Source organism: Anopheles arabiensis, chromosome 3, assembly GCF_016920715.1.
Source record: "Anopheles arabiensis isolate DONGOLA chromosome 3, AaraD3, whole genome shotgun sequence".
Classification (NCBI taxonomy): Eukaryota; Metazoa; Arthropoda; class Insecta; order Diptera; family Culicidae; genus Anopheles; species Anopheles arabiensis.
This window is the reverse complement of record NC_053518.1, coordinates 93,449,404-93,467,972: the sequence shown is the minus strand read 5'-3', so window position 1 is coordinate 93,467,972 and position 18,569 is coordinate 93,449,404. Positions and strand designations below refer to the sequence as shown.

At 48.0% G+C, this 18,569-nt stretch overlaps 2 protein-coding genes across 8 annotated transcripts in view; one reads left to right on the top strand and one right to left on the bottom strand.

The window, feature by feature from the left end:
- LOC120904845 overlaps positions 1-18,569 on the bottom strand; it is a 57,762-nt gene that overhangs the window by 29,037 nt on the left and 10,156 nt on the right. For all 7 annotated transcript variants that reach the window (XR_005739829.1, XR_005739830.1, XM_040315264.1 and 4 more), the window contains exon 2: positions 16,989-17,431. Coding sequence is in view for 5 of the 7 variants with exons in the window: in XM_040315264.1 (XP_040171198.1) it covers positions 16,989-17,184 (196 nt within the window). In the remaining 2 variants the exon portion in view is untranslated. The remainder of the gene's footprint in view (positions 1-16,988; positions 17,432-18,569) is intronic.
- On the top strand, positions 9,370-11,480 carry LOC120904844 (pickpocket protein 28-like). The gene is made up of 5 exons (XM_040315259.1): positions 9,370-9,555; positions 9,629-9,877; positions 9,996-10,437; positions 10,500-10,660; positions 10,716-11,480. Exons 1-5 carry the CDS (start codon positions 9,392-9,394, stop codon positions 11,356-11,358), a joined length of 1,659 nt encoding a protein of 552 aa, XP_040171193.1. The 5' UTR covers positions 9,370-9,391; the 3' UTR covers positions 11,359-11,480.

The following is an 18,569-nucleotide window of genomic DNA, read 5'->3' as shown; positions in this document are numbered from 1 at the left end:
AACAATGACATTCCTTCTGTAACCGAGAGCAGCTTGATTTGGTGGAAAAAGCTGGTGGAGTTTTTTTTTTGCAGTGTGTATTCCAAAAAAATACATCAGGAAGCATAAAGGAAATCTTGTTCCTCGAGCGAAATAAAACAACCAACGAAGAGGGGAGGAAAATACGAGAAGATCCCCAAACCAGTGCGGATAAATTGAAAAGGTCTAAACGAAACCGAACAGCTTCCCGAATGCTTTCCCGGTCGTTTCCTGGTGCCGGTAAATAAATCCTCGCAACGGGCGCCACACAAAAAACCAGGCGCCTCCATACTCTAAAGGCGCCAGAAAGCCTTGCAAGCTTTGGAGGACTTTCAGAGCGTGCTTTCTCGGGAGGAGAGGAAAAGGAGAGGAGGGAAAGAAAAGGAAGACTACAAACAAACACACGCAGAAAGAAAAAGATGTTGGCGCTTTCAAGTTTTGCCGCGCCGCGTCTTGAGAAGTAAAAAGAACGAACAAAAAAAAGAACGTACACTCCGGAAAAGATATCCGTCCGTCCATTTCCCATTCAACAAGTTTTCACCTCGACGGTCGGCTGGCGACGGGTGGCTTTGAAGCGCTCAAGATACCAACTCGCTCCGCACAGGCAAGCAAGCAAACGCAAAGAGGCGCACACGGCTCACGAATATTCTTCGCCCCTCGTCCTGGCAAAGCTCGAGCCACTTTTCCGAGGGCTGGGCGCTGGTGCTTGAAGATGGATTTGGGGTCCCGTCAAACCGAACAACCATGGGGCCGGTGGGGTGGCAAGCGTCCGAGGGTGGTGGTACGAGCGATGAAAATCCATAAAAAGACGTCCATTTCTTCTCGCAAATGAATGAACGAATGGCGAATCACGAGCAAAGCGGGAAGGAAGCAGCGCGACCGTGCGGGCTTTACAGCGGTCAGTGAGTGTTTGGCCGTGGAGAAACAGGGAGGGAGGGAGCAGAAAAAAAGGGTGCCAAGATGCTAAGCCCAAACCCAAGATGTGCTGGATGGATATAAACACAACTCAAATAACTAATAAAGAAGGCTGAAGGATGATGTTTTTTCTGCGTTGTTGCTCTTGCTTTCCTTCGCCCTTTTCCAGCGTGCACTCGTCCGGATTTATGCTCCTACCGGCGGGATGTATAAAATCCAAAGATATTGCATTTTCACAGCATGTCCAAGGAGGACGTGTCATCCGGGCACAGCATCCACACGCCCAGTAACTGAACAGTGTGGTGTCGTATCGGAAATGTCTACATCATAATAAAGAGTAAAGAAACCTCCGTCCGCCTCCATGGAAAGGAGAAAAGGACAGTGACAGATTTTGTATCATAACGGCAAACGCCGCCAGATACAAATTGTGATAAAGTTTAGACCGTGTTAGGTGTGCATGTTTGGGTGGTGTTTGCAACTGGAAATGCTACTTTGGATGTTGCTTTACTTTGGAGACTTGAAGTTTGCGCAAAGAGTCAAAAGACAAAACTGATTACAATTAATTTGGCAACATTTGTACGGTGTAAAGACTCATTTATATTGCTTTAAACTTGGTGCAGGAAGTGGCCAAACAGGGTGGTATATTTTTTAACCCAGCCCCGAAAGAAAACTAATCCGCCAATATCAATCTTCACGGTTTTGGCTCAACGGTTTTTGCGGCTACGGATTCGAGCTGATTATTTCATTCCCACCGTTCTCCGTTGTCCGTAAAACGGTGCGCCCACCGCACGTCGCCGGTACACACGCTGGTGACCGAGGCGAAGCGACCGAGCCGATGGAATTCTTCGGCACCGAAAATATGTTTTGCACTTTGTCGTTCCGATTGGCAGGCAAAAAAAGGTGCACGAGATTTGCGATACAGGCATGGGGGTGAGATTTAGCGCGGGAATGGTTTTAATGGCGGTGAAGTAATGCTATGTGGAATATGGTGAAATTTTCAACTCACCGTTTGCAAATTCCACATACTTTGCTGCTGCTCTACCGGAAAGGGTATGCCTGAGAGCGGGTTTTCGAGGTATTTTGGGGTCGAAAGCGAGCTTCTTACTTTTTCAGTGCAAAACAGAAAATCCAATCACAATCAAATGTTTTAACCCGTGCGAGTTGTGCACTTCAGGTTGCATTACAAAATCACCTCGCGTCAGCTAAATTGCATGACAAAATTGCATTACTGAGCGTATTTGTCACGCTGTAAAGCAGACGTCAGCGCGAATTGACACCTCAGTGCGCTGCGGTGTAGCAGACATTCAGGCGCGACCAACAAGTGAGACATTCGATTGCAACCCTGTCAGCAAATAATTTGCACATTATACGATTTAAAAATCGCACTCACACACACACACAAACGAACAATCGAACGAACGCTTCATTGTGGTGTCAATTTGATTTGCTGCAGCAGTCTGGCCAGACGACACGATACATCAAAAACGTGACAAACTAACGATACTGAAGGGAATTGATTGATGGTGCGGACCATTTGCTTGTTTGGAGGTCGGTTTTCGTCTTTCAGTGCATAACAGAAGAGCAAAAGCAAGACGATGTGAGGAGGAGCGAAATAAAAATCGAACCACTTTAAATGGCCAGTACGTGCCAGAGGATGAGTCAGTGGGCACTGTTGTAGTTTTCGTAGTAACCAGCTATCCGAACCATTCCAGTCGGCTAGAACGAAAAAAGCGTTGGCATTGTAAGGAATGGCACCATTTTACTAAACCACTTTCCAATTTGCACTCTTTATTTCCCATTTAAATCAGATAAGCATCACGAACTCGGCACTTATGCACACTAATACACAGAGATCCAGAGAAAGCCATACAACCGGGGACGGGTCAACGCTGGAGGTTAACGATTGTAATGCTTTACCGCGGGTCGTGTTAAATTGAAATGTAAATTGAAAACACATTAGCTTTAAGTGGCTAAAGCTTTTCTTTTTCGCCTTTCACTCCCGCCGGCCGGGGGTAGTTTTTGTCTTGCATCCTTTCCCAGCCTGCACGGTGAATAAAAATTGCCGAATGAGATGGCAATAAAATGGCGTTCGCCGCTGTAGCTGCAGTGTGCCCCGGCCACAAGGCAGCAGGGGTTGCAGCATAGATGGCAGGTCATCGAAACAAAAACAGCAGCGAGTGGAAATAAAACACTTTATTTAAGTGCATTGTACTGACCTCGATTGTATCATGCGAGTCGCTGCTTACGGCGTGGGGAGCAGATTGTGGTTGTGTGTGTGTGGTTTTTTGTTCTCTCGCCCTTTTTTTAACAGTCGCACCAAACGTTGTCAATAAATTCTGAATGCGTTTTCTTTCGCTCTGTTCTTTAACTAGTTCCCCCCCTCCCCCCGCCGGAAATGGAAGTCGATTCGTGGAAATGATTTGCAATAATTATTACCAACTGATCGTTTTGGCTGCGTTTTAGGTTCGGTTTGTTGTTGCTGTTGCTCTGCCGCCATGTACATGTATTGCCCGCCCGATGCCTCCCATTCACGATGCAAGCGTGTGTGTGTAAGCAGCTCCAAATTGCAGCAAACGCTGAACTCGCTCGGTGAAGGGCATTAAGCACCAGTCAAGGAACGAGCCGGAAAGACGATAAATTTAACAGCCGAATGAAGTTTCGCAATTGTTCGCAACTTGGTTTATTACTGTTATTATTACTTCGGTTCGGAGCGTACCAGCCAGGGCCGCCGGTATGCGTTTTCCCGGCTGCCCGATCCCGGTTCTGGTTGCGCCGTTGCTACGAAACTCGAAGCCGTTGGTACCAATTAACGAGTTGAAGTTAAATTTAGTGCCGTTGCTGTTGCAAACAGACGCTGCAGCGCACAATTCGCCGGCCCGCTGGTGCCTGATGCCTTCGATTAAAGTGTGCTGGAACGCACCGGAGCGCACGGGCGCTCGGGTTGGCACCGAGCAAGGCAAGTTGGAGTCGAAATTAGCGCGCAAACAACTTTTCTTTTCTCGTTATGCCTTCCGGGAGAAGTATTTTGCAAAGATGAATAAAGCGAGTGAGTGTGTAATAAATCCGGAACAAATCTAAACTTTTTACGGAACGGAACGGAAAGAATCAAGCAGAGCTGTGTTTGAAGTTTGAAGTAAATAGAAAAGCAATATGTCACAAGTGGAACGTAACGTTGAACAATTATGAAGAGCAGTACAACTCTTGCTGATGATTGAACTGTATAGAGTAGTCGGTAAGTGTAAGTCATTCCTCAACACAGCTCTTGACTCTAAGTAGACATTTTTAAACGCTTTTCAAATTGTTTTTGTTTCTTCTTTTATGTTCTACTTTTTGTATAAGAGATATGCAAAACGAAAAACTCACAGACAATGACAAAAATAATGCAAATTATGCCGCCCCTGCTGCTGGTCAGTAAGCTGACTGACTGCCGGAGTTTCGCAACCCGTCACCCGAGTTCACTTTACACTTTGTGCTGTACCTTTCGAAAGCAGAAGGCTTATCAATATTAATGTTAAGCCCATTCATTCATCAAGTTATTGACCCAGCCACCCGGAGTGGGTAGCTTAAAAGTTCATTTCAAAAACATACGCGCACACCCAACACAAACCCCGAGGCGTTTTTTCGGCTCACTCTAGTGTGTTCAGGGTACCGGCAGGCGGGCAGAACGGTCAATGGCAAAAAAGTGGCGCACTTTTCAGCGAACGGTGGATGAAACAATTTACAAAGGTAGTAAAAAGTGGGGAAAAAAGTTTTCGATACTAATTTTCTCACCCCACATTTGCATGCCATCCATCCGTGTATGTGTGTGTGTTGAGTGAGGCTGCTGGAGGCATTGTTTTTATTTTGCGTTTGCTTTTGTTGTTCCCGCAGCTACGCAGGAGCGTCAAAGTGGAAGCGGCAGCGGCTTTCTCGCGACGTTGAAAGCATTAATCAGTTTTTGCATGATGAGAATGTAATGTATTGCTATGCGGTGCTTACAACAAACACGGGCACGCAAAAAAGGCATAAAGACAAACAAGTGGCACTGATGCTGCTGCTGCTGCTGCTACTCGATAATTTGAAAACCACCGGTAACAAAGTGGATTTTTATGGGTAAAAGGGTAATTTGTTAACCATTTTGTAGTGATTCTTTTTGTCTTTTTTCGCCCTCGTCCTTCAATTTTGTTTTATGTTGTTCAGTGTAGTTCTTCTCTGATGCTTCGCCACCAACCATAATGCAGATGTATAAAGAGAAAAGAACGTTAAATGGTGGCGTGTGGGTTGATGTGTATTCTCTTTTTAACAGCAACCACGCGTTCACGGGCACAATAATGAGCGACGGCAGCAGCTGGGGAAGGCGTGGCAGCGCCATTGATTGAGTTTCGCAACGACCACGATGGAAAAGGTGTCTGTTTGCAATGAAACAACCGAAATTTTCGCTTAAATTTGGCTGTTCCTCTTCCAGTGACCAGGCGGCTCCATCGAGATGGGAGTGTGAGCGATCAGGCGGCTCCATCAGAGGCGGTGGTGTGAGCGATCATGCTGCTCCATCGTGTCGGCCATGTGAGTGACCAGGCGTCTCCATTACGCGTTATTTGTGCGGATTCGACTTGTTTGAGTTTTTGCAAGTGAATTTATTTTAACAGTTTTAATTTAAGCCTTTTAATCACTTTGAGTTTCAGTTATGTGTACATAATAGAATGTATTTAGAGAAGTTGAAATTAAAACATGTCCTATTAACGAGGGTAGCCTTCATTGAGCGGCGTTTGCTTTAAGTGATTACTTTCCGTGAAGTGCAGGTACCAAAAAAACTAGACTAAGCCGTGTAGCAAGTCTATTTCTAGAAATATTAATACCTTTTCTGGTCACCGTCGAATCGTAATGCAGAAAGAAAGTGAGCGCTCCCAAGTGAGAAATCCCATCCCTAGCGATGTTTTATTTCACACGCGCCCGCGTGCGCCTGGACATAAAACCACTCTTACCTTCACTGCTCCAAACTTCGCTTCTCCAACTAATGCAATACGCCTGACGATGATAATAACAAGTGATTATGGTTTCACCGTCCCAAACCGCTCGCACTGGTGAAGGTGGCACCGTTGCTGGGTGCCACGGTAAGGAGATAAATCTAATTTCAACTTCCATTAATAATTTTTTCTCATCCCCAATCCACCCCACTTGTCGTCTCCTACTGCCGTGTGGCTAGTGTGAGCAGCGGAGCGGAAAACACACCTAGAAAGCCGTAAGAAGCACCGGGAGAAATAAAACAAAAGTTGTTCCTTTATCCACTGGTCCAAAAACGATGGACAGCAGTGGGCAGCATCCACCGACAGACGCACGGTTGCATTTCTGTGCGACCGTTTCGCTCGGTGTCTTGGTTTGCCAAAGAACGCCCCAAGAATTTCGCTCCCCTCGCATCGCATCAACGCAACCATCCGCGATGGGAAACAAAAGCAGCAGCAGCAGCAAGACCAACAAAAAAGGAAAGAATATTTATTCCATTTCGTTTGCATTTCCACTCGTGGATGCCCATTTCCAGGATGCCCTTCTTGTGTGAAGGTTTGTGTTTCATGATATTAAAATTATGCTCAAACACGGGTACAGTCAGTGTACATGTTGGACGGGGCGCTTCGTGGCCGTAGTACCGGCAGCAAACCAACGCAGTAATATCAATTTGTTGAATCTTGAACGGTTGTTGAAAACCATCTATGAATTTTATAAAAGCGACATTTCTTGAAGGGTTCTCCAAAGCAAAAACGAAGAAATTTACAGTGGTTACAAATTAAATTAAAGATTCTATAACACAGAAAAAATCTTAGGTTTTGCTCTTTTAGTTTTCTCTTTTTTTGGGACAGAAACGGCGACTTACGAACCGGATGTGGTAAACTAGGCTTTCCCAGGAATTCATTGAACTGAAATTATTAAACCAAACAGATGCAACCGGTTGGGGATGAATAACTGAGCTGTGACTTCAAGAGGTGGAAATTAAATTTCAACTCATCAAACATTCGTTGCATGTGGGTTAAGCCTCCCCAAAGACGGTGGCGATAGTAGTATAGTTTCGTCTCATGTATGTATATGTACATAATTTAAACACATCTCCTTCCACCATTACTGTGAGTAACGGGAAGAGCAAATAGCATGACCGTCCACTTGCTGTTTTTTCCTTCATCATCAGCATCATCATCATCCTCGGTAGTGAACATCATCTTTCGTCAGTTCTTTCATTTGCACAAACACACCTCAAATCCACTCTCGTGCACCAACCTTGCTTGCTACTCGTTACTAGCTCGGTGACATTTTCTTAATCAACGAAGGGACGAAAACTAGAACACTGGAGCAGCAGCATTCGTAGCAACCATAGAAATTCGGTTTTCAAACACAGGCGAAACCGGCACAAGACCTTCAAGAAAAATAAAATGGCTAACGTAAGGCAAAATACTGAACGTAGCAGTAAAAAACCAGCACAGCAGAGTAGCAGTAACAACTCCGGCACACACCAAAGCACGGAGCGGAAGCAATGTAATATTTGATTTTCATTGAGGATCCTTTTTATTTGCCATTCCCATTCGCCACACTGTGCCACCGGTGTGCAACCGGTGAAGTAGGCCCGTGTGACCTTCGCCCGGTGGTGGTACGATAAGTTTGATTGGAGCAGTTTCCCACGAACTTGTGGACCTGGGACGGGTTCAGTGCAGCTGAAAAATCTGATGGCTTGAAAGGTAAACCATGTTACGAGCCGCTTGCCATCGAACCCAGACGAGTTTCAATCGATCTTTCCACGTGTCGGTTCCTGTGAGCGGTACGACGATTGGTACTTTTGTACCGGAAAATGGAAAACCGATACTGATACCACCCAAACGATAGCCTTGTTAAAAAGTGGCTTATCAAGCAAAATTACAAAAAAGATAATCATTTTTTACAAGTAGCATAACATGTTGATGATATTCCTGCTATACGCCCAAATGTATGCAACTCGCACAACAAACACACTCTATTAAAGCTTTGCTATCGCTTTGAAAACGGGTGCTAACCTTTGTCTGCGCACAACTAATTCCCGGTTGGTAATAAAAATTCAACTTTAAAGCGTACATCATCCCGTGCTCAATTAAATGTCCGTTTGTGAAGGTGAATAAATTACCATTCACATGCCACAACGGGCGGTCATTGGCTTCCGTTTAGAGTACAATTTCCCTCGAGTGTGACACGCCTCGGTTTCACTTAGCTGAACGTGAGATGGAACAAAAAAAAACACAAAAACAAAATGCGCACAAACCATTCGGCCTTCCAAATTAATGCATTGGTTGTGTTGGACACACCGTTATGTTCGGTTGGCGTGTACACACGAACAAGAACGACATCGCACGGCCACTCGCCAACGAAACGGAAGTAACGCCGAAATGCGTACAATTTATCAATCAAATAAATCATCCTCGTCGGCACACCGTCACTCGCCAGTATTTCGGCAAACGGTTTTATTTTTGATGAATATTGCTAATAAAGCGAAATGGGTGAGATGGGAGAGAGAGAGAGCAAGAGGAAGAGAGAGCGTTTGCTGCCAAAAACGGGCCAGAAACCGAGAGAAAGAGTGCACCGCGGTAAATGCCCAAGCGGTTGATTTATTGAACGTTCGCACTCTCTATTCGCACTGTGACAGATCTGCTTTGTCCAGCTGTCAACTGTTCGTTTTATTTGTTCTGTGTGTTTCTTCTGGTTGTTGTTTTGGTTTTGGCCTTTCGGTTTTCTTCTGCTTTCGCTGTCTGTCAACAGCGCAAGAGTGATGATTAATTGACTAAAGTGCCGCAAAATGTACGCACACGGCACCGTTGATGCACTGAACGCTTTTGTTAGAACGCTTGCAAAGGCATTATTGGGGCAGTGTAATGAAGGGAAAATTGTTTTAAAATGTGTAATTCTCCGCTGCAGTGTCTATCCTTTTTCAATGAATAATGTATAGATGGCGCTTGTAATGGGTTTGTGCGTTTTGAGCGTGCTCTAAATTTGACTCTCATAGGACGGACTCAGCAGGTGGCAACTCCAGCACAGCCGTGCCTGGCGGAGCTAAAGGATACACACCCCGACGCGTTCATATCGTTGCAGGTGAAGACAGCGGGATCGTTTCCCCTGTGGTTTGTGTTCCAGGATCCCATCAAACCCTCCCCTTGCAGCCCATTTCCGCTACTTGACGGCAGGTCGGCGTGGCGTGGCGTTGCTTTACACCTACAGTAGCGCGCGACATGATCTCACTGGGTCGAATGGTTTCGCGCGCGCGTTTAAGGTGTGTTAGTCAGCTTGGGGAATTTGGCGTGACAACTCGGTTAGCCGCCTCCCGGCTGGTCTGCAGCAGCACACGTGGGCTGTCACCGTGGGCGGAGGGAACGAGGAGTGTTTCGGGTATTATGATACCGGTGCCGGTGATAGTATAAATAGGACCGTGTCGGTACGGCTGGGCTTATCATTCGTGGTGCGCTTGTCGGTCGGGATGGATTCGCGGTCGGTGAGCAATTTCGAGCTGAAAGCCATCAACGCGTGGGATAAGCGCAACTTCACGCGCGGCATCAAGAGTTTGTTTCTGGAGTACTGCTCCAACAGTACCGTGCACGGCATCAAGTACTTTGGCTGCAAGCGACGAACCCTGTTCGAGAAGTATGTGGCGCAATGCGTGTGAATGTGTGAGAGAGAGCAGGCTGTGTGCGTGTTAATTGTTTCGCTCTTGCAGGATATGGTGGATCGCGACGTTCCTGCTGTCGGTGTACGGGTGCGGCCGGCTGATCCAGAACATTTACCGCAAGTGGGAACAGACGCCGGTGATTGTGAGCTTCGCGGAAAAGTCCACCCCGGTGTGGCAGATCCCATTCCCCGCCGTCACGATCTGCCCGGAAACGAAGGCCCGCAGCGAGTACCTTAACTTCTCGCAGGTATACTTTCAGATGAACGATACCTGGCGCGACGAGATGGCGAACGAAACGTAAAGTTCACATTACTATCCCAACATCTGTGTCGTGTGTGTGTGTGTTCGATGTGCTTCGACATGATCGATGTGCTGAGAGTGATGCTTTTCTGTTGCGTTTTTGTGTCAATTTTAGTTACGATCGCTTCCGTGCCGTTGCCCAGGTGTGCGATGCGCACATTCTGCGTGGCGTCAGCTTGAATCAAACGACCGACCCGGCCTGCGTGGACCTGCTGAAGAATGTGTCGATGCCGCTCGAGTCGGCACTGTTTTTCTGCAAATGGCGCAACGATGCGGGGCTGTGCAGCGAGTTCTTCACGGAAACGATCACCGAGGAAGGGATCTGTTTCACGTTCAACTCACAGTCTGCGGGGGAAATGTTAAGGTTGGACGAGCTGCACAGTGACTATGAGTACATCTCGGAGAAGCGACAGTCTCCGCTGTGGTCGCTAGAGAAGGGCTATGCAGAGAATACCGATCTCGATACGTATCCGGTGCGAGTACTGGGTGCCGGTGCTCGTGCAGGACTGTACGTGCTATTAAATCTGTACGAGCGGGATACGGATTTTATTTGTCGTGTAAGAACGAGTAAGCAGCTGTGATGTGATGTTGAAAATCAAAAGGCTTTTTTGTATTTTAGGGCCCTGTGCAAGGATTTAAAATATTGCTCCACACGTCCAGCGAGTATCCGCAGGTGTCGAAGCAGTACTATCGCGTCCCGCTCCACCAGGAAGTAATCATATCGGTCAAACCGCAGATGATTACCACCTCCGATGGGTTGCGCGACTATACCCCGGAAAGGTGCACTTTACAATAGCGCAGTACCGATGGGAAGCTAACCTTCATGTCATTTTAGGCGACAGTGCTTCTTCAACCACGAGCGCCACCTCAAATACTTCAAGGTGTACACGCAGCAAAACTGTGAGCTGGAGTGCACCACCAACTACACGCTGCGCAAGTGCGGCTGCGTCAAGTTCTCGATGCCCCGGGACGACCGGACGGAGGTGTGCGGCGCGAGCAAGATCGACTGCTACAACGATGCGGAGGACGAGCTGCTCGAGGAGGACGTCAAGTTCATCGTGGACAAATCGCGCGACTATCGCGCCAAGTGCAACTGTCTGCCGGCCTGCACGTCCGTGCAGTACGATGCGGAAATCTCGCAGGCCGATCTCGACTGGAAGAGCCTGTTCTCTGCCTTCCGGCAGTCGCTCGGCGAACAGGACGGGGCACAGTTTGCCCGGCTGACGATCTATTTCAAGGAGGCACAGTTTATCACGTCGAAGCGGAGCGAGCTGTACGGTGTGACCGATTTTCTGGCCAACTGTGGCGGGCTGCTGGGGCTGTTCATGGGCGTGAGTTTGCTGAGCTTGGCCGAGCTGATTTACTTCTGCTCGATACGACCGTTCACCATACTGCGCGCGTATCGGGCCAAGCGGCGCGAATCGAACGTCTTCTTCGATGCACCGCCGCCAATCGTCGAGAAGCCGAAAGACTTTTAAGCCACGAAGGGAGGAGATTTTGCGTGTTTCGAAACCATCAGTGTCTTGCCGAAAGTGCATACTTTGCTCGAACTCATCCTCAGAGTGTCATCCTTGCCGCGCTATCTTACTGATGGTGTACAAGTGACTAAATAAAATGTTTGATATTTTGTCTGCTTTCAATTATCTAAACCTGTTTGTGTCGTCGACAAAGGCGTTCATTATCGTGCACATCTTGCCTGCAAGGGGTGGAAAACGGAAAGCGCAAATTCCTCGCCAGAATTGATGAATCTGTTTGGAAAGTTGCAGCAGCATCCCGGGTACCCATACCTGCACACAGCAAATCTGTGAGAAAATGCTCCAATGAAAAGGCTGAAATTGAATCAGCATTGCCCGTCTCTGCGAACTCCCCCACGCCCAACCCTGCTTTAGGTGGGAAGGGGCACATCATTGCACCTTGATTTGCATCATCGCTCACACGCTGCCAATAGCATGGACCGAGGTGGTGTGGCTCCCGGTCGCCGAGGGAGAATCGTGCAGAAGGTGCATTCGAAAATTGCACTGCTCTTATCTAATTTATATGCAAATGAAAAGCATTTGTGGCTTCGCGGGGTGAATTCGCAGCGGTTTGCAGGAGGGCGGGCAACGGATGGCACACTTTAGGAAAGAAAACTCCCCGCATCGCCCGTCCCAGCTGATGATCTTTGCAAAGCGGTACTGAAACGACAATGAAAAGCTCCCATCGGGGCGTTTCGGAAGGAACGAACGGGACCATCATCATCGCAGGCAAAGACAATCTAGTCTCGGTACCTTCCTAAATCTCTTTTTGCACAAAGCACACACACACACACAGAGATAGAGCAACGCAATCGTTCATCTTCGTCTTGCGTGGTGCAAGCGCCCCACAGGGTCTCGCAAGATGAAGGCGCACGATTCCCTCGAAGAAGCGAAGATGCAAAATTTCATCGACACTTTCGCAAAACTTCTGCTCTAGATTTTGCTGGCGCACACGTGCACACCCGATATGGCTCCGATAGTACCGATTTTTCCAAACTAGGTCGAACAGTGCCACGTATCGAAGGTGTGGGGAGTTTGGTTAACACTCGGAAAAGGCATCCTCCGTAGGTGCGACCACAGCTTGGCGAAAAAGGAATTTATTTTCATTATAATTATATTATCTCTTAAAGTGCCCTTCTCCATCCACTTCTCAGCCGTCCAGGGGAAGGGTTTTTCTTCCCCCCAAATTCCGATCCGGGTCCGTTCGTTAGGCGCCATCCGAGCTCACAAACAAAGTCGATGATAGAACGATAGTATGTCGTCAGTTGTGCGACAGTTGGAACGGCCGTCCCCGTCAAATTGCAGTCGCTAGCTCATCAAGAGCACACTACAGTTGGACTAGGACTTGGCAACTACCGTTCCCACTGCCAGAGGCCAACACGATCGGAAGCACGGGAAAACACTTGTCATCACAGCAATGACCATCATCATCATCATCTTGGTCACCGAGAGAAGTTGTGGAGTCAAATCAAGGACACACATACACACGGCCACTCTGTCCCGGGATGGTGTCCAGGTGTGTCTTCCTTTTTGGAAAACACCAAAATAACATTAATTCGTCTGTTTACCGAGTCTGCGTGTACAGTGCCGTAGTGCTGGCCAGGGGGAGAAGAATCACGCTGCTTACTCCACTGGGAGCTGTTTCAACTTCCAAGAAGCACCAAGGATAGTGCTCTGTCTGCCGTAACAATGACATCATAGTCATACAAAAACACACACACACACAGCCACACATGTGTGTGTGTGTCCACATCAATTGGAACGAGAGACGTACCCAACCGGGTCCGGGTCACTCACTCGCTACAGAAACAAGTGCCTGTACATACGTATCAGTTCCGGTTCCAGCGTACCGAAGGGACGGTCCCCGAGAACGACCACACTTGATGCTACCTTTCATCCGTTTAATGACTCTTCCGGAAAGATCACACATGTTTCCGGTGGATAGTGTCCACTTGCGCTTCGGGGAGCGCAAAAGGGAGAGCGGCGTGGCATGTTGTTTGTACGACTGTTTGTCCAACCACTGGGATGCCTACTGCCTTTGGTTCATCTTTCTTGCTCTGGTATCCAAGTACGTCGCTGGGGAAAAAAGGGGGAAAAAAGGGAACAGTATCGCACACATCTTGACTCTGAGATTCAGCCTGCAGAGGTGGCACCGGGCACTGGGAGAGACCGAGACGCTTTCATTTTGCGACAAACGACAAACAAACAAACGCCCCTCGGTGCCCAGGCGGGGGTTCAGCGGGCAAATGCACTCTTCGACACGCAATGGGACCGTTTGGCCGGAGGGTTGCAGAGACAGGGGGCAGAGAAACAGCACTTTAGGGAGAGCACACGAACACGTAAGCGTAACGTATCCCCCTTTGGGGTTGGCAATCGGAAAAGAATTCCACCCTGGGAACGGGGGTGAGCGGACAGCAGTTGTGTGTGTGCCCAATGCTTTTGCATACGAAACGCCTGTTTTGAGAGGGGTGGCTCACAGTGCACAGGTCTCATGCAAGGGCAACTTTCAAAGGGGGTACGGTACGACTTCACTTTCCCAAACCGGTATAGCACACTGGCATAATCCCTCGAAAGTGGATGTACTTCACCGAAGACGATCGGACACAGTGCTGGTGCTCTGGTGCTCCCGGAAGCAGGATCTATTGATTGTCGAACGCAATTGGCAAATGTGCTTTCCATTGTTTATGCCGGGCAAAAGGGTCCAGAGAAACCCTTCTGCTGTCCCACGCCCAAGATCTCGACGATGATGGTGATGACGATGATGGCAAATGGTAATGTTTTGCAAGCAGAGTTCCCTCCTCAAAAGGGGGTTGGATTTTACGCTAAAACACGTACACGTGTAGGTTAGGGCAGTGTCTGCGACAATAAGAAGATTTATTTCTGCCCGAGCCAACCCGAGACGCCCACCTGCCGGGAGTACCGCCCATCGTCCGGTCGACGCGACGCTCCTGCAATTAGCTCCTGCCGCTAGTGCTGCCGAAGGTACGTGATCGGCCTTTCGGATAGGCCCGCACTCCAATTCATCATTACTTTATTGCCACTTTGTGCAAACGATACTTCTGGTTCCGCCGTCCCCTCGTCCTTGTTGGCTACACCACTCCCGGACGTGTTGAACATGGCGTACCAGAAATCGAAGGTCCTCCGTGTAATGGTGGTAGTGTTGGTTGTGATTTAGTGCGATGCATAAACAAATAAAAGCTCGCTCAATAAAACCCCCAAACCGCTCCGCTCGATGTGCAAGTATCAACAAGTAAGGTCGGTTACACTATTTCCCTTTCCCTGCTTGACTTCTAGCAGTTCCGGATGGAGAGATGCTCCGATGCTGCAATGAGGATGTTTCCACCGTCCAAGACATTCATCTCCAACCGTATTCGGCGGTTCCAACGTCGGAGAACTTATTTATTGTGCAGCACTTATGCTTACACACCGATCGGATGGTTACATTAAGTGAGGTTATAATCCGTGCTCGCGGCATCACGAAACTCGGTCGATTACTGCTTCATAAAACGAAACATCGACCCTAAACCCATTCGTGATGGACCACGGCCCGGCCCACGGTCAATGGAACCCCCGGAACTCCTTAGGGGGGGTCAACCATATCACAAACGCTGCTATTTTTACAACACGCAAATCTTTGGATCCCCAAATCACCAATGAATTGGGCCGGTTCCGTGTATTGTGTGCTTTGTGCCAGTGAAAGGTTTCGTGTTGTGTGCGTGCGTGTATGTGTCAGTTTTTCCCCCCGACTTTCTCATTTCCCTTCACCCCATTTCTTTGCCTTTTAACACATCCGCCCACATCCGTCCGGGGCATGCTAATTAAATACACCAACATTCAATTACATATTACAGCGTCCTCTTTCCGGAGCGCTCCACCCTCTTTGCGGGTCCTGAGTGGTGTGGTTCCCCTCCAACTCGCCTTTCCCCACCTTCCAACTAAAGGGGGCTGGAAATACAGGCACACAAGCACAACTTTTTGTGCCCGTCCCGTCCGGCTCCAGCCAAGCTCACACCGGGCGCTACTTAATTGCACCTGCTTCTTGCAAGGGTCCCCATCCGAATCGGTCGGTGAGCTGCTACTACATCCTTCCGGTTCGGATTGTGGTGGTTCGTCGGAATTCGTCCGCCGGCCTCCAATTTAAGCGAGGCGAAAGTTGAAATTACAACGAATAATTTTGACTTTCCATTGGGGTGGCGTTCGGGGGCCGGTGTCTGGAAGGGGCTGGAGTTTTTAATTCTTGATTGGATTATTTGCTGTCGAGCGGTTGTTTTTCCATTGTAGGAAGGCATCGGAACATTTTCTATTGTTTTGTATTGTTTGTTTTGCAAAACCCCCTCTCGTTTTGGGGTGTAATGTAGGCGAAGAAGTTTTGCATGCCCAAATAAATTGAGAATATTTGCACATTGTTTATGCTTCGTAATTGGAATTGGGTTTCAAACACAAAGGCTTTGTTTTGTTTTTTTATAATGGTTTAAATTTAATTGCACCAAGCGTCGTGAACTAAACTTTCAACTAACTAACTAACACGCTGGACCATTCATTCCCTGCTGAAAAAAAGGAAGAAAAGGAAAGCTCGTTGGAAATTGAAACCTCAAAGCATCGTGGACTAACAACGATTGATGGGTTTTTCATACGAATGCAACTGTTTGTTACCACAAAGTGACCCACTGTACAACTGTTTCCTCGCCTCGCATCAATATAAGCGTGAAGCATCGCCTTTAGCTACCTACACCACCGCCTTCCCTCCCCCCCGGTCGCCGAACGGGAAAAGACGACCAGCGACGTCTTCACCGACTCCTTGCCTTGTGGTCGGCTGAGGACGACGAATGTGATGAAGGTTGTTGTTGCTGACTTGTACTACATCCTACTGCTCGAGTCCCGTTTTCCCCACACACGATACGTGTCTGCTGCCAAAGTGTATGTCGAAGGGGAAAGGACACAGAGAGAGAGAGAGAAAGGGGAAAAGGAGGCGCGTTTGTATGTTTTATTGGCCTGTGACATGAAAGCCACCGAGTGGGTTGGGATCGCACGCCTAGCTAATAATAGCAGTAATGTTGCCGATTGGCGGTGAATACTGGGGTAGAAAAATGTGTATATGTGTTCCCTCCCCCCCCCCCCTAGCGGTCTAGCCCGAAACGGCAGCCGTCGTGGCGAAAGACGGCAAACGAACCCCTCCTTCATCACGTTTCGCTACACCACAGTACAGCCAGCACGAATGAAGCGAATGGGGTTTTGCGTGTTTCCGGCGCCCGACTCGTGAGCCGGCAGCGCGTTGTACTTTTGGTTGTTTACAATAAATGCAATTCCGGCCTCTGTGGGGTGGTTGGGAAAAGCCGATGAAAAGGTTTGGGTTTTTTTTTATTGGGGGGTGATTTGTTGTGCTTTCATTTAAACTTACTTAATCGACTTTGATTTGGTTTTTGCGATGGAGACGTGAACTCTTGTTTTCAGTTGCTAAATTACAAAACTTCCGGATAGTGTCATATAAAGGCAAAGATATTTACTTAATTCTAAAAACCTCTGCATGCGGCAATCTTTCCACAAAGCTGTTTTTCTTAAGCTAAAATTACTCAACGCTACTACAGACTACTTACATGTTTTCGTTTTCTCGCCGTGCACGCTCCCAAGATGGCCGACGGTGAGCAGCACCAGCAGCAGTGTCACCCAAACCGTGCCCAGCTGCATCCAGCGACTCTGGCATAGTTTCCCCCTCCGGCTCGATGAGCCGGTACGCTCCCTTGGCGGTGGTCTCCCAGGACCACAGGACGTCACTTCGGACGTCGCGGCCATACTGTGTGTGTATGTGTGTGTGTTCTGACGTTCCGAGCACGTCACTGGCTCGCCGGTTTCACTGCTTCACACTCACTTCGATGCCGCTTTGGCTTGACGTTCGTTAGTGCACTTGCAACAGTCATGATGCCACATGTTTGCTAAACTACGGCAGAAAGAATAAACCACTCACTCACTACTGTTTACACATTGTTCCGGTAGGTCAATACACAACAATTGCAAAGGAAACTGTTCACTGATTTGTATGCTAAAGAAACGATAAAAAAGAAAGCTCAATTAGTAACACGTGATTATCTGTTGAAAACATCATCCAAAAAAATGTCAAGTTTGTCGCTGTCTTGCACTGTGTGTACGTTGTGTAGCACTTTTGCGGCACTGTTGTAAAACCTGTTTAATTTAACGGAGCGTGATTTCAATCGCGGGAATGTATTTGCGTTCTCAAACACAATTGAACCTTTACGCACGCACAAAACGTTATCACTAGTAAAGGAAAAAGGTATTACAAATAAACACAACATGCACACACGCATATTTGATGAGGGAAATAATTACGCAAGGAACAGATGGAACTTAGAGTGCCAAACACACAAACACAGACACCGACGCTAATTGGTTTGGCGTGCCTTTGCTGCGATCGTTCGGGTTCACCCGTTGCTTGCGCGCTGTTCGGTGTGTGTGTCTGTTTCTATTAGTTCCACTATCATTTCACTGTGTACCGTTCCCCACCGAAGCCACGTGTTATCATCGCTCGGGGAAAGGGATGGGATGGGAAGAGGGATGACACGCATACACGAAATTTAAAATAAATTGCATGGAAAATTGATTTTCTCCACTACACCGCTGTGCTGCGCGGGAAGATTACTTCGTGGGTGGAAAATGGGGAGAGGTTCGTCCACCGTTAGGGGTGCTCCATTAGATCGGAAAACGTACCCATTTTAAAAGACACGCACACACACGTACATACTCAAGCAGAGAAAAGAGAGATAGAGAGAGAGAGTGGGTGAGGGAAGCACAGGTGAGTCAGGTGGTGGTTCTGGGCTGGTAGGCGTCGCCGAATTCAATTAAGTTCCGTTGAAATTGAAATTACTTCTTGCCCATCGGGAGAGGACAGCCGACATCCGATGGCGATGATGAAGGTTTGGCTTCTGGGAGAATCTTTTCCCAGTGTTTGAGCATCTTTTTTTTGCGTTTGTTTGTTTGTTTGCAGAAACCTGATCCTGACCCACGCACACACACACATACACACGCACACAGAGGGGTCCTATCTTTGCAGGTGGTAGCAAAACATGGTTATGTTTACGTGCGTTGGTTTCACCATCAGGCTAATGAACTGACCATGAGGCACATGACGACCAACCTCCCGCGTGGAACGGAATGGAAACACT

Excerpts from the sequence above, each read along its gene's own strand:
- LOC120904844 (XM_040315259.1), top strand. The coding sequence starts at position 9,392 with ATGGATTCGCGGTCGGTGAGCAATTTCGAGCTGAAAGCCATCAACGCG. Across the intron at positions 10,438-10,499 it reads ATACGGATTTTATTTGTCGT|GGCCCTGTGCAAGGATTTAA; the intron begins GTAAGAACGAGT and ends TTTGTATTTTAG. Across the intron at positions 10,661-10,715 it reads CGCGACTATACCCCGGAAAG|GCGACAGTGCTTCTTCAACC; the intron begins GTGCACTTTACA and ends ATGTCATTTTAG.